The sequence below is a fragment of the Lingula anatina genome, chromosome 2, assembly GCF_051362555.1.
Source record: "Lingula anatina isolate TDL-2025a chromosome 2, LinAna3.0, whole genome shotgun sequence".
Classification (NCBI taxonomy): Eukaryota; Metazoa; Brachiopoda; class Lingulata; order Lingulida; family Lingulidae; genus Lingula; species Lingula anatina.
The window spans coordinates 15,993,195-16,011,760 of NC_141768.1; the positions used below are offsets into that span (position 1 = coordinate 15,993,195).

Below are 18,566 nucleotides of genomic sequence, written 5' to 3' on the forward strand. Positions count from 1 at the left end.
ACTTAAATTTGAACAATTTTAATTTTTTTTTGAAAGGAAGGGTGAGGGTAGGTTTCTCACAATCAGAGAAAGACATATTTTGATCTTAAATAAGTGAGCACATCTACAGCTTTAGCTATAAATAAATAAATAAATAAATAAATAAATATGCCCTCACTTTTAGCAAACTGTTTGACTATCTGCCTGTCCCGACCATTGAGATTGATAGTCTCTATAGTCCTAGCTTTAGGGTCTGTCCAGTACAGTCTGCGGTTGTCATAATCTATGACCAGGTCCGTGGGCCACAGGACATTCTCATGGACCAGGACCTTCCGGTCACTTCCGTCCAGGTTAGCAGATTCAATCTTGGCATTCAGACCCCAGTCAGTCCAGAAGATCCGTCTAAAGAGAAAATACATCATAAACTAGAGAGAGCACTGTGATAGTTAAGACCTGTACCCAGGCAACATGTTAATAATAATTAGTTTTTGAAAATTACTTTAAAAGATATAAGGAAACTCATTTGTCATTATAATCACTTTTTTTCCCTTCTGAAAAACTGAAAATTTCATCAAAAGAACTTGATATATACAGCTTACAAACAAACATGCCAGTACCAGTGAAAACATAGGAAAATAATACAATAATTTCTAACACACACATAACAGTAACATGAATTCTTTTTGCAAGTACTTCAAATATGTTTAACATGTATTTTTGCATTAACTCTTCACCCCTTCTATTTAGATATCTTATCATATGATGCCATGTATCAAACTGACGAACATCTTAAAGTTATAATGTAAAGATTGTTTCAAAGAACACAAAACCATTTACCTTCATATAATCTTTAAAGATGTTTTTTAATTTACTGACATTCTCATAAATTTTTTTGACATAGCACTTTCTACATGTTTGACTGGGAGAGGATTCAACTTCTGTACCAACAAATACTCTACCACAATTGTGCAGTAACTTAACCATTACTTAATTTCTAACTTCTGTGAAGCAAGTATGTGAAATATTCACTACATACTTTGTTTTTCAACTTCAAAGTCTTACCCAGATGTCGGGTCCACAACAATGGAGTGTGGCTGATCCAGGTTGGAATCGATGATCGTTTTCCTCTTGGAAAGATTAGTGACCCTGGCCTCTGTAAGGTTAGCAATGTGGGCCACCTGTATGTGACCAGCAGCAGCATCAGTCCAGTAGAGTAAACCATGGACCCAGTCCACTGCTAGCCCTCTTGGTTGAGATATAACTGGTAGCTGGAACAAAAAAAGCAACAGCAGTGTCTCAACTGGTGTCCAACTGACACATCTGCCTGCTATCAAGAAAACACACTACTTTCAGTTTTAATATGCTAGCAGATAAACAGCTGCAAACTGAAAGGGTGAAGTTATAGCCTCAGTCACATCAAATTCATTCCAAACAAAAAGGAAAAACAAAAACAGAAATCTGTCGCATTTAAGTTTTCTAATGGCCTACCTTCACTTTCAATTCCCCCACATTGGAAACTGTGGCTCTCCTTCCCCTGGGGTTTGATGATTCAGAATTTGTTCGAGGAATGGGAGCACTCCTGATGAAGTGTGTGGGAGCACCATTCACTATTTCACTGGTCACAAAATAAACTCTGTTTGATTTTACATCCACGTCCATGGCCTCTATGCGACTGGCATTGCTGGTCTGGTGGTAGAAACAAAACTCAATCTTAACAACAGAATATCTAATTAGTAAATTTATGTTCTTATATAAACCCCCCCCCCTTTCTTAATCTTATTTTGAAATTTGCAAAATGTTAACTCTCTGTGAGTTAGTTTTACAAGTGCTGGGATAAATAAAAATAAACCATAACTAGGAAAAGGTCTTAATAGTTAATTCATCCAGTTCACCTGGCTTAGCATTCATCTATATGCCAGAAATAAATCTAACACAGAGGCACTATGTTTTCACATTACCTGATGAAATCTCTCAGATACAAGAGTGCCCCCGTAAACCAGTGTGCTGTTCATGGCAAGCAAAGCATTCTCTAGGGCCAACAAAATATAGTGGTTATCTGAAAACATATAAATATTTTCTTGGAAAAAAGGGTGACTACGTTTGGAAAGAAAACAAAATACAGTTTAAATCAAAGAAACCAAATAAATAAATAAATGAGTTATATAAAAACAGAAACATATTCCTTGGTCTGTTACAGTTGAGGGTCATGGCTCTAACATTTTGTTCACAGGTTAACAAGATGCCAAAATTTAATGACGGGGGTGGGGTGGGGGGGTGGAGGCTGTCTTCTGGGTCTTCCAAAAGACAGTCTGAATTTTAAAGTTTACATTTAGGGGCACCTATTTTTATTCTTGAAAGACAGTCAAAATATAGGATGGATCAACAGAGATAATTTGGAAGACTGTCGAAAAATACCTCTGGATCTGCCCCTGAATGAGCACCATGGATGACCACTAACCAGTAATATTCCCAAAGGACTTGACTAATAATAAAACATGTCAACAAATAATCATAATGTCATTTGAAACATTACATCAGTTGCAAAAAAATGAAATCAACACTTTGGGATGGGAACAAATCATGTTGGTTGACATTCTGGTTGTATTCAGCTCCTGAGAAAATAGCTTCATTCCCCTGCATAGCAACAGCCAACCCTTTGGGTTATACTATATCTTAGTGCTTTTTAAAATAACTTACCAACAGCCTTGCAGTGGCCCAGTTCAGGGTCAAATCTATATCCTGGCCCACATTCACATTTGTGATTCCCTATAAGGTTGGTGCACAGCTGGTCACAGAATCCCCACAATTCACACTCATTTTTATCTATAAGCGAAAAACAACATTTGAAATAAATAAATGTAACTGCTCTGACAGTAAAACTGGTCACAAACAAAGCATAACAGTTAATTTGGGTAATGGAGAGGCAATGGGATTTCTAAATTATCCTGTTGGTATTCCCATCATTATTCGTATTGTTGACATTGTGATAACTAGAGGATCAGAGAGGCGATACCGCCTCCGGATATTGTACCACCAGCTGGAGTATGGACCCCCCCCCCCCCAAAAAAAAAAAAGGGACACCATCACCAGTCTTGTGCTTGACAAGTTCTATAAAATGCAATCAACAAGAGTTCTCAAAATATGCTAAAAAAATATAAATAAAAATGGTACAATCAAGCAGATTTTTGAACTGACCTGCATTTTCCTACCATTGATCACTCCTGTGATTCTCTAGACAAAAGGCCTATTCCTTAAAGCGTGTTGTCAGTGGTGCATATATGCTGACAAAAGAGAAAACCTAGAGGCAACACCGGGCACATCTCTGCTAGTTTTGAAGATATGAGGAGCAAGAAAATATGCAAAGCTCAGTTCATGGTGAAAAAGTAGGTCAAAGTCAATTTCAACATCATAGTATATGAATTTCTATTCAAGTTCAATAGTAACCATGGGCATTTCTTTTCAAGTTTTGCAGATTTAAAGGCCAAAAAACATGCAAAAAGCAGTTCATCATAAAAATTAGGTCAAAAGTCAATTTCAAGGTCACAGTTAGATTGCCAGTGCATACTTCCTATTCAAGTTCAACAGTAACTATGGAACTTTCTCTGCCAGTTTTGGAGATAAAAGGGAATGGAAATTTGCAAAGTTCAGTTCATGGTAAAAAGTAGGTCAAAGGTTAATTTTAAGGTCACAGTAAATTGCCAGTATATGACTTCCTATTCAAGTTCAATAGTAACTATGGGCATATCTTTGCCAGTTTTGAAAGTATAAGCATTAAAAAAGTTGCAAAGTTCAGTTTATGGTGTAAAGTAGGTCAAAGGTCAATTTCAAGGTCACAGATAAATTGCCAGTATGTGACTTCCTATTCAACTTCAGTAGTAACTATAGACCTATCTCTGCCAGTTTTGGAAATAAAAGGGAACAAATTTTACAAAGTTCAATTCATGATGAAAAGTAGGTCAAAGGTCAATTTAAAGGTCACTCCTAGATTGCCAGTATATGACTTCCTATTCAAGTTTAATAGTAACTATGGACCTATCTCTGCCAGTTTTGGAGATAAAAGGGAGCAAAATTTTGCAAAGTTCAGTTCATGGTAAAAAGTAGGTTAAAGGTCAATTTTAAGGTCACAGTAAATTGCCAGTATGTGACTTCCTATTCAACTTCAATAGTAACTATGGACATATCTCTGCCAGTTTTAGAGAGAAAAGGGAACCAAAATTTGCAAAGTTCAGTTCATTGTGTAAAGTAGGTCAGAGGTCAATTTCAAGGTCACGGTTAGATTGCCAGTATATGACTTCCTATTGAAGTTCAATAGTAACTAATGGCGTATCTCTGCCAGTTTAAGAGATATAAGGGCTAGAAAATTTGCAAAGTTCAGTTCATGGTGTAAAGTAGGTCAGAGGTCAATTTCAGGATCACAGTTAGCTTGCCAGTATATCACTTCCTATTCAAGTTCAACAGTAACTATGGGCATATCTTTGCCAGTTTTGGAGATATAAAAATCAGAAAACTTGCAAAGTGCAGTTCATCATGAAAAGTAGGTCAAAGGTCAATTTCAAGGTCACAGTTAGATAACAAGTATATGACTTCCTATTCAAGTTCAATAGTAACTATGGGCGTATCTCTGCTAATTTTGTAGTATTTAACATTTTATTTTCACCACTAAATATTGGATGTTGAACTGTCAATATAGTACAATGCCTAAGCCGTATCGAAAAGAAAAAACAGACACCACCTGCAGCGTTGTGCTTGACAAGCTCTACAAAATGCAAAAAACAAGAGGTCTCTGGCATTAACAGTTCCAGAATTTGAGAAAGTTTTCAGTTTTGGCATCTAATGGCCGCTACTCCCGTGAAAATGCACCGATTGACCCCAAACTCATGAATATGAAAGAAGATCCTAAGGGTAACACTTGTCCATAATATCATAAGTTAGACCTGTGAAGTTTCTGAAAAAATAATAATTTTTTTTGCAAAAAATGCCCATTTTTAGAAAATTTTGGCCCGTTTGACCTTGAAATAAAGGTCAAAGGTCAAATCCAAGGGCATATTTGAAATCTCCACATATGACTTTCGGTTAGCGCTCTGTAGAAATTTTTCACATAATTCCTTCGGTATGGGAGATATTTAGCATTGAATTTTCAAAAATTTTGACAAGGGTGCGTTACAACGAGCGCCACGCCCAGGCCAATGCACCGACTGAGACAAAAAACCCAGGGGGTTCAAGTTGAGATTATATGTGACCAAAATCCAAGAGATGGGGACACAGGTCCTTGCGGTCTAGGAGGAGAAGCGGTAACGGTGACTTGTATCCCACGCCATCCTGCGGAGCCGCAGGAGCCGCATGAGCCGGCGGAGCCGCATGAGCCGGCGGAGCCGCAGGAGCCGCAGGAGCCGGCGGAGCTGTACGAGACGGGTCGGGACTAAAACCATGAGTACCGCCAGCGTACACGCTGGTGGTACTAAATATAGCATTAGGCATAAAACGGTATACAGTGGAAATGGTCAGCTGAGGAGTACCTACCTACACAAAATGTTTCATTGTGATACTCAAAACCATCACTGCAAGTACACCTGTTGTTTTTAGAACTGCAATAACCATTTACACAACTGCTGTTTCCATTGCAGGTCCAGTTGCCATCTAAAAATATTTAAACAACATAACTATCAAATGTGTACAAAAAGGGTCCTGCGTGCGTTTAAGTTATCGTGTGTGTGTGTGTGTGTGTGTGAGAGAGAGAGAGAGAGAGAGAGAGAGAGAGAGAGAGAGAGAGAGAGAGAGAGAGAGAGAGAGAGAGAGAGAGAATGTGCTAACTTACTACATAGATTGGAAGCTTCATCAGTCCCATCTGGGCAGTCATTGTAACCATCGCAGGTTTTTCTCATGCTGATACACATGGGATAATTTTCACATGCGAACTCATCATTCCTACACTGGTCACCTAGGGGGCAGACAGAACCACATTAAATTGATTTTCTTATTATACCAATATGGCAAGTTTATGAATCACTAATTCACATTTAACTGACATAAGCACAAATAATCCGTCATATATACTGCAATAAGATACACAAGAACAATCTCTAACATATCCAATTTAAAAAAAGGAAATTGTCATAATTCAGCACGCTTAGTTTAAACAAAATCAATTATCAAAGCTGCTCACAGTTTGACTCATCAGAATTGTCCCCACAATCATTTCGCCCATTACACTTCAGTGATGCTCTAATACACTTTGTATTGTTACATCTGATGCGGCCATCCAAACATCTGTGGTCTTCTGCAAAATTAAATAAATACTTCATTCAAAAAATTTCCCATCAGATAAATTGATCATTTTACAAAATCCAGTTTGCAAAGACACATTCTTCCTATTGTCTTCAATCAACTCCTTCTTTTTTAATTCTTAGAATAAACATATCAAATGTTAAAAGATAAGAAAAAATAAAAACACTTTTTACATTTCCTCAACCCCTTTAAAAATGGAAATTTGCCACACAATAGAACATGAAAGTACGGTAATATGTAATTTTGTTTTCCAATTTGCTATTCAACTTATCCAATTTTTCATATTAAACTGAAATGGAAAGACTCGGAAACAAATCTCACTTAGACAGTGTAGTTATAATGTCTTCAACAAAAATGGGGCAATGTATGTTACATCATGTCAAACAAATCAAATGTTATTACTTTTTGAGACGACTTCACTGAGCCTAGGAAGACATCTTTTCTCAGGGAAAAGATGGCTTCATTTGTACCCTTTGAAATCTTAAATATCTGTATGTTACACCTATTTCCACTGCCAAAGAAAGACACTCACTGCACATAGCAATCTCTTCATCTGAGCTGTCCCTACAGTCTATATCACCATCACACACATAGGACTGTGGAATGCACTCCGTGGTGTTCCCACACTTAAACTCTCCTGTCTTACAAGCATGGGCTGGAATAGTAATAGTAAAATAATTATACTCAATGGCAAGTAAACTTGTTTTGGCAGCTCTGTCAAAGCAGTATGACCCTGGCCAATGTTATAATGTTTAAACACTTAGAAGTCTTGTGGAGAACAATTACTTTTTATCACTGTCACCCATTTTGGTAAGGTAAAACTTTAAACAATCAAGTACAAAGAATGGGCCTAATTTGTCAGAACAACATGTGATGATTTACTACAGTCCTGTAAACATTTATAAATGCATTCAGTGTGTATGGAATTCTGAGTCCTCAAAAGAAGAATCTTTCTCAGACATCCAGTATCAGTTAAACATAAGTCAAGACACTACTCACGGCAATTGATTTCATCAGATCCATCAGAGCAGTCAGTGGTGTTGTCACATTTCCACTGGAGTGGGATACACGGGCCATTGCTGCAGTGAAAGTCAGTATCTTTGCAATTCTCAGCTGAAAGAAGACATTAAGCATGGACTTAAGACAAAATAAATCATTCGTGTACTTCAGAAAATTTAAAATGATACGCATGACTAAATATATCTTTTTACATGCAATGTCAGCTAAAGAGGATTTTTATTGTTGATCTGCATACCTCCACATTTTTCATCGGATCCATCTGTGCAGTCGGTGATTTGGTCACATCTGCTGGAGTTCCGGATACACTGACCATTATCACAACGCCACTGACTCTCTGAGCACTCTCCATATGCTAAAAACAAAATATGTTTTATCATCTTCTTACCAAATATAACAAAATTTAACCCTGAATATTATAATAGTGAGAAGATTTTTACCTGTTATACCTACACTATATTTCAATTTTTATTTTATACTTTACTTTCAAGATCTCATGTACAGAAATATTTCTGTCAGTCCATCTTTTAGGAAGGATTTCTGACATAAAAGGACAGTATACCTAGTCTATTTCTACATATTACAATGCAAACATTATTTCTACATTTTCAAACATATATGAGTAATTATACGTAATACATACTGCAATTCTTCTCATCAGAATGGTCATCACAGTCAAAGTCATGATCACAGCGCCATCTACCAGGAATACAACGGTTGTTTGAACAACGGAAGTATGTCGGCTCACAGGATGCTTTGGCTGAGAAAAGGCGCAATGATTATTTAACATCTGTCTTTGCTGCTATGTATATTATATTATACTACTAGTAAAAACTGTATTAAGAAAAACACACATAATTAAAGTATTAACTCTTTCTCTATTCTTTAAGGATGTGTCATCAATAAATTTTATTGAATTGATTAAATTCTTCAGATTTTGTAGATCAGCTAAATTGCCTTAAGTACATACTACATTCATCAGGAGGTTCATCACTTGTATCATTCTTCCCACAGTCATGATCTCCATCACATTTCCAAGTGCTGGGAATACACCTTCCAGTTGAATTACATTTAATATAGTCAGCAGGACACTTTAGACTGGTACAGTTATCAGGCTCGTCACTACGATCAGCGCAGTCATAGTCTGTGTCACAGCGCCAAACGTACGGAATGCATTTGCCATTGTTACACTGGAACTGGTTGGAGCGACAGGTAAGGCTTGCTGAAATTTTTAAAATAATATTTTAAAAAACAAATATATTCAATCTTATTAACTTCTCTACATATAAAAAAACAAGAAGCTCAGGATTTTCTTCAGGCATTCAATTCTAGTAACTTTTTTAATTCTTTAAATTGATCTTTCAAAGAAATTGGTCATACTTCAAGGTTATTAAAATCCCACAAACTGATTTTTCCACAAATTATCCAACTTAGCATACACCAAAATTCATTTCATTCATTGTTAACTTACGACAATCTTTTTCATCCACTCCATCGTAGCAGTCATTGTTGCCATCACACCGCTGCATCATGGGAATGCATCGAGAGTGCTCCCCTGCCAAACACTTAAACTGATTCTTCATACACGTGTAAGCAGCTTGTGAGATAAAAAGGTTAAAATTAAACCTTAATCCTACATAGGTATCAATCATAATAATACATGTTTACTAAATACAGATTCAACTTTTCGTTGTAAAAGCTTTTTTGGCAAAGGTGAGACGGACAAAATTTCTAAGAAAAGATTATCAAAGTAGAAAATAAATGTCAATTTAACAAAAAACAAATTCTATTCCTCATCAGCACAACTTGTAAGCAGATTAAAAAATTTCTACCAATACAATGTCTTAAAAATATTCTGCTCCCATTCAAAGTCATTTATGTCTTACATACCACAGTTATATTCATCAGAGCCATCCGCACACTGCTTCACTCCATCACAAATCTGCATAGGAGATATACACTCCTGATGAACAGCGTCATGGCATTGGAACAAACCAGGCTGGCGGCAATGGTATTCAGCTGAAATAAAAATTATTATTTATGCATTCGCTAAATGAATTTGTAGCATTTGAAGCTACATGGCAGCTGAATGCCCCAGAGATGAGTTAGTATCATGAAAATGAAGCCTTTACATTTAAGTTCTGTTCTCATTTGCTTCTATTTGCCACATTCAAAATACACACTTGGTTATTAGCATGTTTACTCATGTTAACATGTATGTACACTTACGACAGTCCTCTGGTTCATCTGACCCATCGCCACAGTCATCTTGTTTATCGCACTTCCACCAAAATGGAATACATTTGAAGGTATTTGTACAGGTAAACTGGGAACTGAAACAAACAAAATATTGAAGTGATACTTTCAGTAGATATTTGTGGCAAGTAACTCAAATGTGGTAGCACTTCAACCTTTTTCTATTTTTAATTCAAATGAATACTTTGTTATCAATTATACTGTCAAAACACAAAAGGAAAATATTTTTTCTATTTCCTTTGACAAAAATAAAATAACCAACAATTTGTACAAATGAAAAATATGCATGGTTGAGGTTATGGTCTTAGAATCCAAGTCACACATCTAAAAGGAAAAAAAAAAAAAAAAAAAAACCAAAAGTATATTTTATCTTTTACCCCCTTTATACATTCTTCAGTAAAATTCATATTTCGAAATTCTTGACAATTCTTGTTGTATAAACAGCCACTACTGACCTAGTACAGTTTGAAAGGCATGTTTTCTTATCCGAGGCCAGGTAATGGTTCTCTGGACAGGCACAAGTCCTGTCTTTACCACCAGGCTTTATCAGGCATAGATTTAGGCAGCCACCATTTTTGTAGCAGGGGTTCTCAGAGTCTGGAGCTAATAAATGGAAACAAAAATTGAGAAGTTATTCTTCAAGATAAACTGATTTTTGATAATTTAAAAATATGTAATGTCCAACACATTATCCTACAAACATTTGTTAGTTGTGGAAAAAAAACTCACCAAATGTTCAGAAATTAGTTGTCTGAACTGCTAGGTAGACATATGACATTCAGTTCCCATCTGCATCCTTAACAAAAATGTCTTTCTTCGTGGTACATATTAAGTTAATAACATTTCATACGAGAATGCAGAAAAACAGACACAAACATATACATACGATGAATCTGTCGAAGTGGATGCAGAATATGAATGTCCATGGGTCTGTGAACAAAACTTGTCACATTAGTCATGTTAGCTCCAGAGAACTTGTTGGCACTATACACAGACATTTTCTCCCAGTCCGTCCAATAGATCAAATCCTCAAATGTCGTCAATGCAAAGATGTGCGGTAACTCTCCATTAATAATAAGTCGGATATTCTTCCCATCCAAATCCGCCATTGCAATATAATCCAACCTAGCATCTGCCCAGAATATGGTCTCCGTTATATAATCAATTGTCATTGCATTCGGCCAGCTGAGATTTGTGGTCACAATTTTAATTTTTTGTGATCCATCCATTCCCATCCTTCCAATGTGGGCATCCTCTCCCCAGTCAGTGTAGAACAGGTACCCCTTGGCAGGGAACACCTCGATAGCCCTAGGCTCCTGTAGACCATTGTTCATAAGTATCTTCCTGTACATGCCGTTGAGCTTGGAAACTTCTATAGTGTCTGTGGTCTTGTCACACCAGTAGAGGTTGCGACCCACCCAGTCTACTGCTATTCCATCTGGGTTCTTCAGGGTGGATTTGTGAAGGGTCTGGAAATAATGAAACTGGCACATGTATGGATGTATGCAATGAAAGTGTAATTTGTTATCTTAGCAAAAATTGAGCACAGAATTAAACAAAATTAAACTAATACAGGTGAAGGTGAACAGGTAACTCAGTTGTGATCAAGTCCGAGTGATCACATCAGAGTGAACAGACAAAACAGTCTACAGGTAAATCAAATATGTGGATCTATCATAAATAAAAACTGTTTAGCTATGAAAAAAAGAGACCCAATGAAACGATTTTCAGAAATATAACATAATTCTTAACAGAATGTCGGTACATAAAAAGAGAGATCATAACTAAATGGTCAATAAAGAAATAAATATCATAAATGACATAAATGCAAACAGAAGCACCTGGCCTAAAAAATCTGAATTATTTGAAAAAATGAAAAAAAAAAAAAATCTTTGACATATGCAGCTCAAACAGAAAGTGACTGTCACTAAAATTCCGCCCCCAAAAACTCACCTGTGTCACATTTGTCCCATTGAGGCTCATCTTGGAAATATTGCTTCCACTGACAGTGACATCAGACCAGTACACCATCTGCTCTTTCCAGTCAAAGTCAATAGCAACAGCATTCTTCAGATTGGATGCCAGACGTGTTCTTGTCAGGTTGGGGTAAACAAGGCGGATATAGTAATGGTTTGCCACTAACAAAACTGCATGATGGATCTCTGTAAGATTACAAAGGTAGAGGTAGAAAAAAGAAAGGAACACTTTGGATGACACATGTAAATCAATGCTTGACAGTTGAGTTAACATGTTAAATCAAAATTTTGCAATTGTAAATATTTTTACTAAAAAACTGCTTTCTTGGTTCATAATGAACTGGGAGAACTGCATGGCTTCAGTGTTTTATTCATGAGCAGACCACCTTCTCCCCTGTTGCAGATAAAATGTTAACATATCACTTTACTCACTAATGCAGTTTAACATGAAAATATCACTGAACGTACTGTCATTATGACGACAAGTTCTGCCTCCCTGTAAAGTGTATCCCTTGGCACAGCTGCAGGAATAGCTGCCCACAGTGTTCTTACAGTAGTGACTGCATGGATAGGAGGTTTTACACTCATCAATATCTATAATTTTAATTAAATAATTGCAATCATTGTAAAGGTGAATAAGTGTAAATCATGCACGCACGCATACACACACACACACACAAAACATGTTACAAACAAAATAAAGCAAAAGAGGAAATGAAACCTACAACTACAAATGTTATTATGCTTTTCTACAACCTTAAATTCTATATCTAAAAATTTCTTGGAACTTTAAGTCACTCGATATCATCATGCAAGGTTCGAATACCAGTTTCAAATAACTAAAACTTTCAGCCCTTAGCATTCTTCTTAACTGCACCTGTTTCTATGACAAAAGCTTACTCATGGCAAACTGTAATCAAGAAGACATAACAGAAGATATGTGCATACCTTTGCAAGTCCGTTTGTCATTTGCTAGTCTATATCCTGGGTAGCAATCACACTCATAGGCAATGGTCTTGTTGCGACAAACCTGAGCGCACTGGTTACTACCATCCACACACTTTAGCCCTGTGATGGTAAAATTGCAAATATGCTGTTAATAGTTAAAATAATGAATTCAACCAATGTAAAACAATGAAATCTTCTTACTTCCTTGAAGTGCATCCACACACTTAACCCTTGTGATGGTGAAATTGCAAATATACTGTTAATAGCTAAAATAATGAATTCAACCTATGTAAAACAAAAACTTTCCAACTTCCTCATAAGTCATTTTAGTATATTTCATATAGTATAGGGTTCAAATTTGTTACTACTTAAAGTGTGTCGGTGTGCAAGCACACACATGAGTACAAAGGTGAGTGTGCATGCAAGTATGTGTGTGTGTTTTCACATGTGTACATCTGTGTGTTTACATTCATGTGTTTGCCTGACTGGTGCATGTTTCTACTTACCACATGGCAATTCATCAGAGAAATCTCCACAGTCATTCTTCCCATTGCACAGCAGTGTTTTGTTAATGCACACACTGTTGTCACACATGTACATATCATCTCCTCCACAAGGGGGCGTCTTGGAACACATCCGTGGGTCCTCGTCTGATTGGTCACCACAGTCAAAGTACTTGTTACACTTATATTCTTTAGGAATACACTGTTTGCTATTTTTGCACTGCCATTCTGTTTCTGAGCAGTTGTGGTGGACTGAAAAGCCAAATACTTGGAAGTGAGTCTATAATGCTATCAAGCAATGAAGCTCTGTGAGGGTACACCAAATTTCCAAATAAAAGGCGAAGGCAAAATGTTTGAGACTAAGAAATGAACCATTCAGTTGAATGGCTTTGGTGTAAAAATGCCCTTTTCCTTTTAGAAGTTCTGAAAAACCTCAAGCCTTTGTGAAACATAAACTAATTTTCACTCATTGATAGCAAAACAAAGTGAAACAAGTATCATAACTTAAACAGCAAACTGCAGAATCTGATATAAAAGAGAATAAAGTTCTACACTTACCACAATTCTCATCTGAATTGTCTCCACAGTCATCATCACCATCACAGTAGAAAGATTGCTTTATACAGCGATCATTTTGACACTGGAACTCATTGACATCACACAGTACGACCGCTGTAAGCAATGGAGATATATGCTGTTGTATCAAATAAATTAGCTGTATGGAAGCAAATAAACTTTTCTACATTCATGTTCAATGTAAACAAATTAAGAAAAGGAAATGGATACATCTATCCACTTTTAACCCTTAATCAGAAGTTTGGAAATCTATATTTTTCTAGATTGAGTCATCAAAAAAATTGATTTTAAATTAATAATCTGTTTTTTATTCATTTTCATGAAAAAAGGGGAACCCCTATGAAAATCTGCCTATATACTGATAACATACTGCAATTATTTGCGGAGTGTTCATCTGATCCATCCTCACAATCTTGGTCACCATCACACATCCATGCTCTAGGAATACAGCGGCCAGTGTTGGGACAGTGAAATTCATCTGATTTACAGGTCCTGTTTGCTGTGAGAAAAAAAAAACTATCAATTAAAAGAAAAAAAGGCAAATTTCTGCCCATGTAATTCTTATAAAATAAATATTTATCAGTTGTAGTTCCAAAGCAACAAGTTACTTAACCAAAATATACTTACTGCAGTTCTGGGCCTCGTCTGATCCATCTGGGCAGTCAGCATTACCATCACACTCCCAGACTGAAGGGATACAGGAGAACCCATCATGGCACTGAAACTGACTGGATGCACATGAGTAGTCTAGAAGAAAAAAAACACACAAGTACCAAGGGTTATTTCTTTGTCATGCTGAGGCGTTATCATTGTATTGGAACTGCTGAACAATGATTTTTTAAAATCATGTCATATTTTATGGTTCACACTTAACAAGGTGTAATGATGTTCTACTACTTACTACATCTCTTCTCATCTGACATATCTCCACAGTCGTCCTCCCTGTCACATTTCCAGTTGCTAGGGATGCAATGTCCACTGTTTGAACACTGGAAATCTGAGCTGTTGTTGGAGCATTTATTTCTGATAGCTAAAAGTGGAAAAGGATGTGGCAAATAATTCAGTTATTTTCATCACTAGAAGGTTAGAAAACCATGCCTACAACAGTCTAAATATTTTCTATAGCATGTATAAGGAAGACCATCAATCTCTGCTGCAGCTCTTGTAAATTTCATATTCACATGAACCAATTATTTTTTAATATGAAAAATCAAAATAAAATTATGTTTCACTAACGTGGGCAGTTCAGTTCATCGCTGTTGTCCCAGCAGTCATTATATCCATCACACTTCCAGCTAGGGAGGATACAGGCTGTGGTTGTATTACATGGTATCAGACCTGGTGGCTGGCGACCTATACTGTCTATGGTAAAGTTTGAACATCCAACAGGGGCTGAAGGATGAGAGTATATTTTGTATTAATTTAATACGCTGAGAGGGGTGGTGATTTAAAAGTCTGTTGGCAGGGCATTAAGTGCTGTTTCGAGTTAAAATAGTCAGCTACTGTCAGAAGTACTAATTCACTGTACACTTTATATCTACTTCCTTGAATATGGAAATCATATGTATCAATTTTTAACTAATGAACTGTAACCACTACCACACTTCTGTCTGATTTTCAACAATCAAAAACCTAATTTTTGAAAATGAAGATAACAAAATCATGGCCCAAATTTACAAGTATGTCCACTTACGACAGCCCTTTTCATCAGAAGCGTCTTCACAGTCTTTCTTTAAGTTGCATTTCTTGCTGCTACTGATACACTTGTCGTCACTGGCACAGCGGAACTCTGTCAACTTGCAACGACACAGAAGTTCATCAGAGTTGTCTCCACAGTCATCTTTGCCATCACACTGGGTTTCATTTTTGACACACCGGTGATTTAAACAACCAAAGAAACCAGCTGGACATTTTCGATACCCTGGAAAATACACAGAAATTTTGCATGTCATATCTATTCACTTTTCCTGACTGTGCAAATGAAACTACTGAAGTTAGTTTAAAATGTCAAATATGCACTTAAAAACAATGCAATTATCAAAATTTAAATTAAAACATTTTTCTTCTTTAAATGAAAACGGATAAAAGACCAATGCGCATCACATACTCAGTAGCAGAAAACATACCACAGTTCAATAATTATAATTTTCTCAGCAAAACAAATCAGGATCCTGTCTTCTTATTTATTCAATTTTTTTTTATTTAAAACCCACTCACTGCAATAGGTCGTGTTCTCATCTTGACCCAATGGGCAGTTAATGATGCCATCACAGGTGAGTTCAAATGGAATACAAACACCTTCAGAGCAGTCAAACATGTCTTCTGCACACACCTGCTTTGACACAGCTAGAAATTATGGAAATAAAAATAATAGAAAAATTCACAAAGGACAAAATATCTTCCAATTTAATAAAAACATCCACCAGAATTCCACAAGGAAGGAATTCTCTGATGGAACCACCACTTCCACAAGTGTTTCAAGGCAAAAAAAAAAAAAAAAAAGATATATAGAGAAAGATTTTATTTCAACCTACCATTAAGTGACAGGACTTTCAAACAAATTTTCAACATGAACTGAGTTACATCTGAGGAAATGAATACAAAGGGAAATTGTTTTGATAAAAAGTTGGGACTTGAATGCTCATAAGGCAGTTTGACTTAGAGAAGGCAGTTTTAGGATTAAAAAAGAACATACACATGCCATAAGGCTGTAGCTAATATTGGTCACACACTCCAAAGTAATTTTAAACCACAGCTAGCCTGTAGAACATAAGGCTTGGCCGTGCTGTATTAGACATACATGCAAGTCATGTATGAATGCATTGTATAGTCTGCTGCACTCTTGTTACTCACTAGTGTAGTAGCCGTGGTTTAAGCCAGATACAACACTTGTCGCCGAGCTGTACGTGAAAAGTACTGCGGCTCGCCAATACACTCTTAATATTTCACATACAGCTCGGAGACACGTATTGTATCTATCACATAATACTTACAAGTGCAGGTGATGTTATCTGGCTGTAACTCATAACCAGGGAAACAGGAACAATGAACCACAGCATACATATCAGGATTACAGATGTGCTGGCAGTGTCCGTTGTTCATTCTGCAAGGGTTGGCATGACCTGGAAATAAATCATGAAACTCTTCTCAGATCAGGTGGCTGAGATATCAGTGCATTCAAGTGCTGTCTTCCAGAAGTCAATTAAAAAACAGAAAGTTACATGGTATCAAAGTGAGCAAAAAGGAAAAGAATGGAAAATAGATCTAACAGAAAGCCGACTAAATTGCAATTAAGCCAGCATGGTTAAGCAAAACATAAATACCCTTGCAACTGATTGCATTGGTGAGGTTATTTTAATAAATAATCAGCATTATATCATGAATCAACACAAATGTATTGGAATAACACATTATTGAAAAATATCATAGTTTGTTAAAAATGTTTTTACAGAATATAACCATGATGCAATTTTACTTACAGTCATTAGTATCATTGGCTACGGCAACTAAACCCATGGGCTGACGCGGTATGCTGGTTTTCAGAGGAGTCAGCTCAGAACCATCATACTTCTGTGCCCTCATTACTGCACGCAGAATCCAGTCTGTCCAGTACAGGTAGTCCCCATACACTGCCAAACTAAAGCTATACTGCAGGTGGTGGTTACTGCTTATGACAACCTGCAAATGTCAGTTTGGGAATAGATGGCATCTATAAGATGTGTTTTACATAAAAACAAAACAAACAAAAAAAAAAAAAACAAAAAAAAAAAAAACCTCAAATAAAAAAAAGTCCAAACCCTTGGCCTGCTTAAGTAGAAATAAGCTTACCCAAATAAGCTAAACAAATCAAGACTTACATATACTATTAAAATTTAGGATCCATTTTTGATTAAAAATAAAAGCTATAAAATCAAACAACTTAAGTTCATAACAATATCTGATTTCACTCTTATCTAGCAAGAATTTAAGATCTTCTCTCATTACCCGACAGTCAGTGCCATCCATGTTGCATCTCTCTATCTTATCCAGCCTGGCATCAGACCAGAACAGTTTTTGTGCTCCGTGATCAATGGCCAAACCATTGGGAGTCTTGATGTCAGTTGTAATGATGGACTCCTTGTCATATCCCATCAGATAGGCCCTCTGAATGCTGGGGGAACGCTCATTCCAGTTGGTCCAATACATTCTCCTGAGAAGGAATTACAGATTGAAGTTTTCACAGATGCTATCCCAAAGGCTGTAGTTTTAATATTTCGAAAGAGAGACACTGCCTGTTGGCAAATCTCTGATACGTAAAAAATGCATACTTCTGTGTGCCTTTCTGTAACTGTCACAGTATTTGTTGTTTGAATAAGAATCTATCCCTCATGAAATCATTGATTAAAAGAACCAAAAGAACATCTCCAAATGTAGTGTGTCTTACCTGTATATCTAGACCATTCTACAGCATAAATAAAATGCTATGCAAAAATTTTTGCTATTAAAGATCATGAACAGCAATAGCAGTTAAATATCTATTAAGGCAAACAGAATTCTACTGTCTGAGTGCTATTCAAAAAGCATCCCAATAAAATAGAAATATTTGATGATTAGCCAGGGGGTGGACAGAAGTGGTTCAGAATTTTTTTAAGTTTACAATGACAGGCATTTAATTTTTGCTGCCAGAAGAAGCTCAAAAATGGAGGATGGATCAACTAAGATAATTTGGCAGACTGTCAGAAAATATTCCTGGATCTACCCCCCGATTATCCTACTCACGAGTCACAGCTGTCAATGGCCAGAGCCCTGGGGTGGTCCTCCACACCCAGTTTCACCACAGTCTCCCTGGTGGCACTGATGCGGAGAGGACTGACACTGATCCTGTTAATGGTGGAGTCTGTGTAACTGGTCCAGTAAAGTTCCTGGAACACAGGGTCGTAGGCTAGGCCTTCTGCCGAGCCAACATCTACAGCAAAGAAAGATATCTTGTTTGAATGTCTGTTACATTTATAATAATTGGATAAGTAATGATTTTAAAGAAATCCAC

General features: G+C 36.6%; 1 protein-coding gene across 2 annotated transcripts in view; it reads right to left on the reverse strand.

Moving 5' to 3' along the window:
- The window catches only part of LOC106174214 (prolow-density lipoprotein receptor-related protein 1), a 50,748-nt gene that overhangs the window by 8,680 nt on the left and 23,502 nt on the right, over window positions 1-18,566 (reverse strand). For both annotated transcript variants that reach the window (XM_087006056.1, XM_087006057.1), the window contains exons 40-72: window positions 18,299-18,485; window positions 17,525-17,729; window positions 17,020-17,218; window positions 16,534-16,662; window positions 15,758-15,886; window positions 15,234-15,461; window positions 14,777-14,932; window positions 14,442-14,570; window positions 14,168-14,287; window positions 13,911-14,039; window positions 13,523-13,636; window positions 12,968-13,216; window positions 12,462-12,581; window positions 11,982-12,107; window positions 11,491-11,699; window positions 10,424-11,006; window positions 9,993-10,140; window positions 9,511-9,614; window positions 9,172-9,300; window positions 8,753-8,878; window positions 8,252-8,503; window positions 7,925-8,041; window positions 7,520-7,636; window positions 7,264-7,377; window positions 6,797-6,919; window positions 6,143-6,256; window positions 5,795-5,917; window positions 5,500-5,616; window positions 2,677-2,802; window positions 1,938-2,035; window positions 1,468-1,665; window positions 1,042-1,247; window positions 158-381 (exon numbers count right to left, since the gene is read on the reverse strand). In XM_087006056.1, coding sequence (XP_086862182.1) covers window positions 158-381; window positions 1,042-1,247; window positions 1,468-1,665; window positions 1,938-2,035; window positions 2,677-2,802; window positions 5,500-5,616; window positions 5,795-5,917; window positions 6,143-6,256; window positions 6,797-6,919; window positions 7,264-7,377; window positions 7,520-7,636; window positions 7,925-8,041; window positions 8,252-8,503; window positions 8,753-8,878; window positions 9,172-9,300; window positions 9,511-9,614; window positions 9,993-10,140; window positions 10,424-11,006; window positions 11,491-11,699; window positions 11,982-12,107; window positions 12,462-12,581; window positions 12,968-13,216; window positions 13,523-13,636; window positions 13,911-14,039; window positions 14,168-14,287; window positions 14,442-14,570; window positions 14,777-14,932; window positions 15,234-15,461; window positions 15,758-15,886; window positions 16,534-16,662; window positions 17,020-17,218; window positions 17,525-17,729; window positions 18,299-18,485 — 5,448 coding nt within the window. The remainder of the gene's footprint in view (window positions 1-157; window positions 382-1,041; window positions 1,248-1,467; window positions 1,666-1,937; window positions 2,036-2,676; window positions 2,803-5,499; window positions 5,617-5,794; window positions 5,918-6,142; window positions 6,257-6,796; window positions 6,920-7,263; window positions 7,378-7,519; window positions 7,637-7,924; window positions 8,042-8,251; window positions 8,504-8,752; window positions 8,879-9,171; window positions 9,301-9,510; window positions 9,615-9,992; window positions 10,141-10,423; window positions 11,007-11,490; window positions 11,700-11,981; window positions 12,108-12,461; window positions 12,582-12,967; window positions 13,217-13,522; window positions 13,637-13,910; window positions 14,040-14,167; window positions 14,288-14,441; window positions 14,571-14,776; window positions 14,933-15,233; window positions 15,462-15,757; window positions 15,887-16,533; window positions 16,663-17,019; window positions 17,219-17,524; window positions 17,730-18,298; window positions 18,486-18,566) is intronic.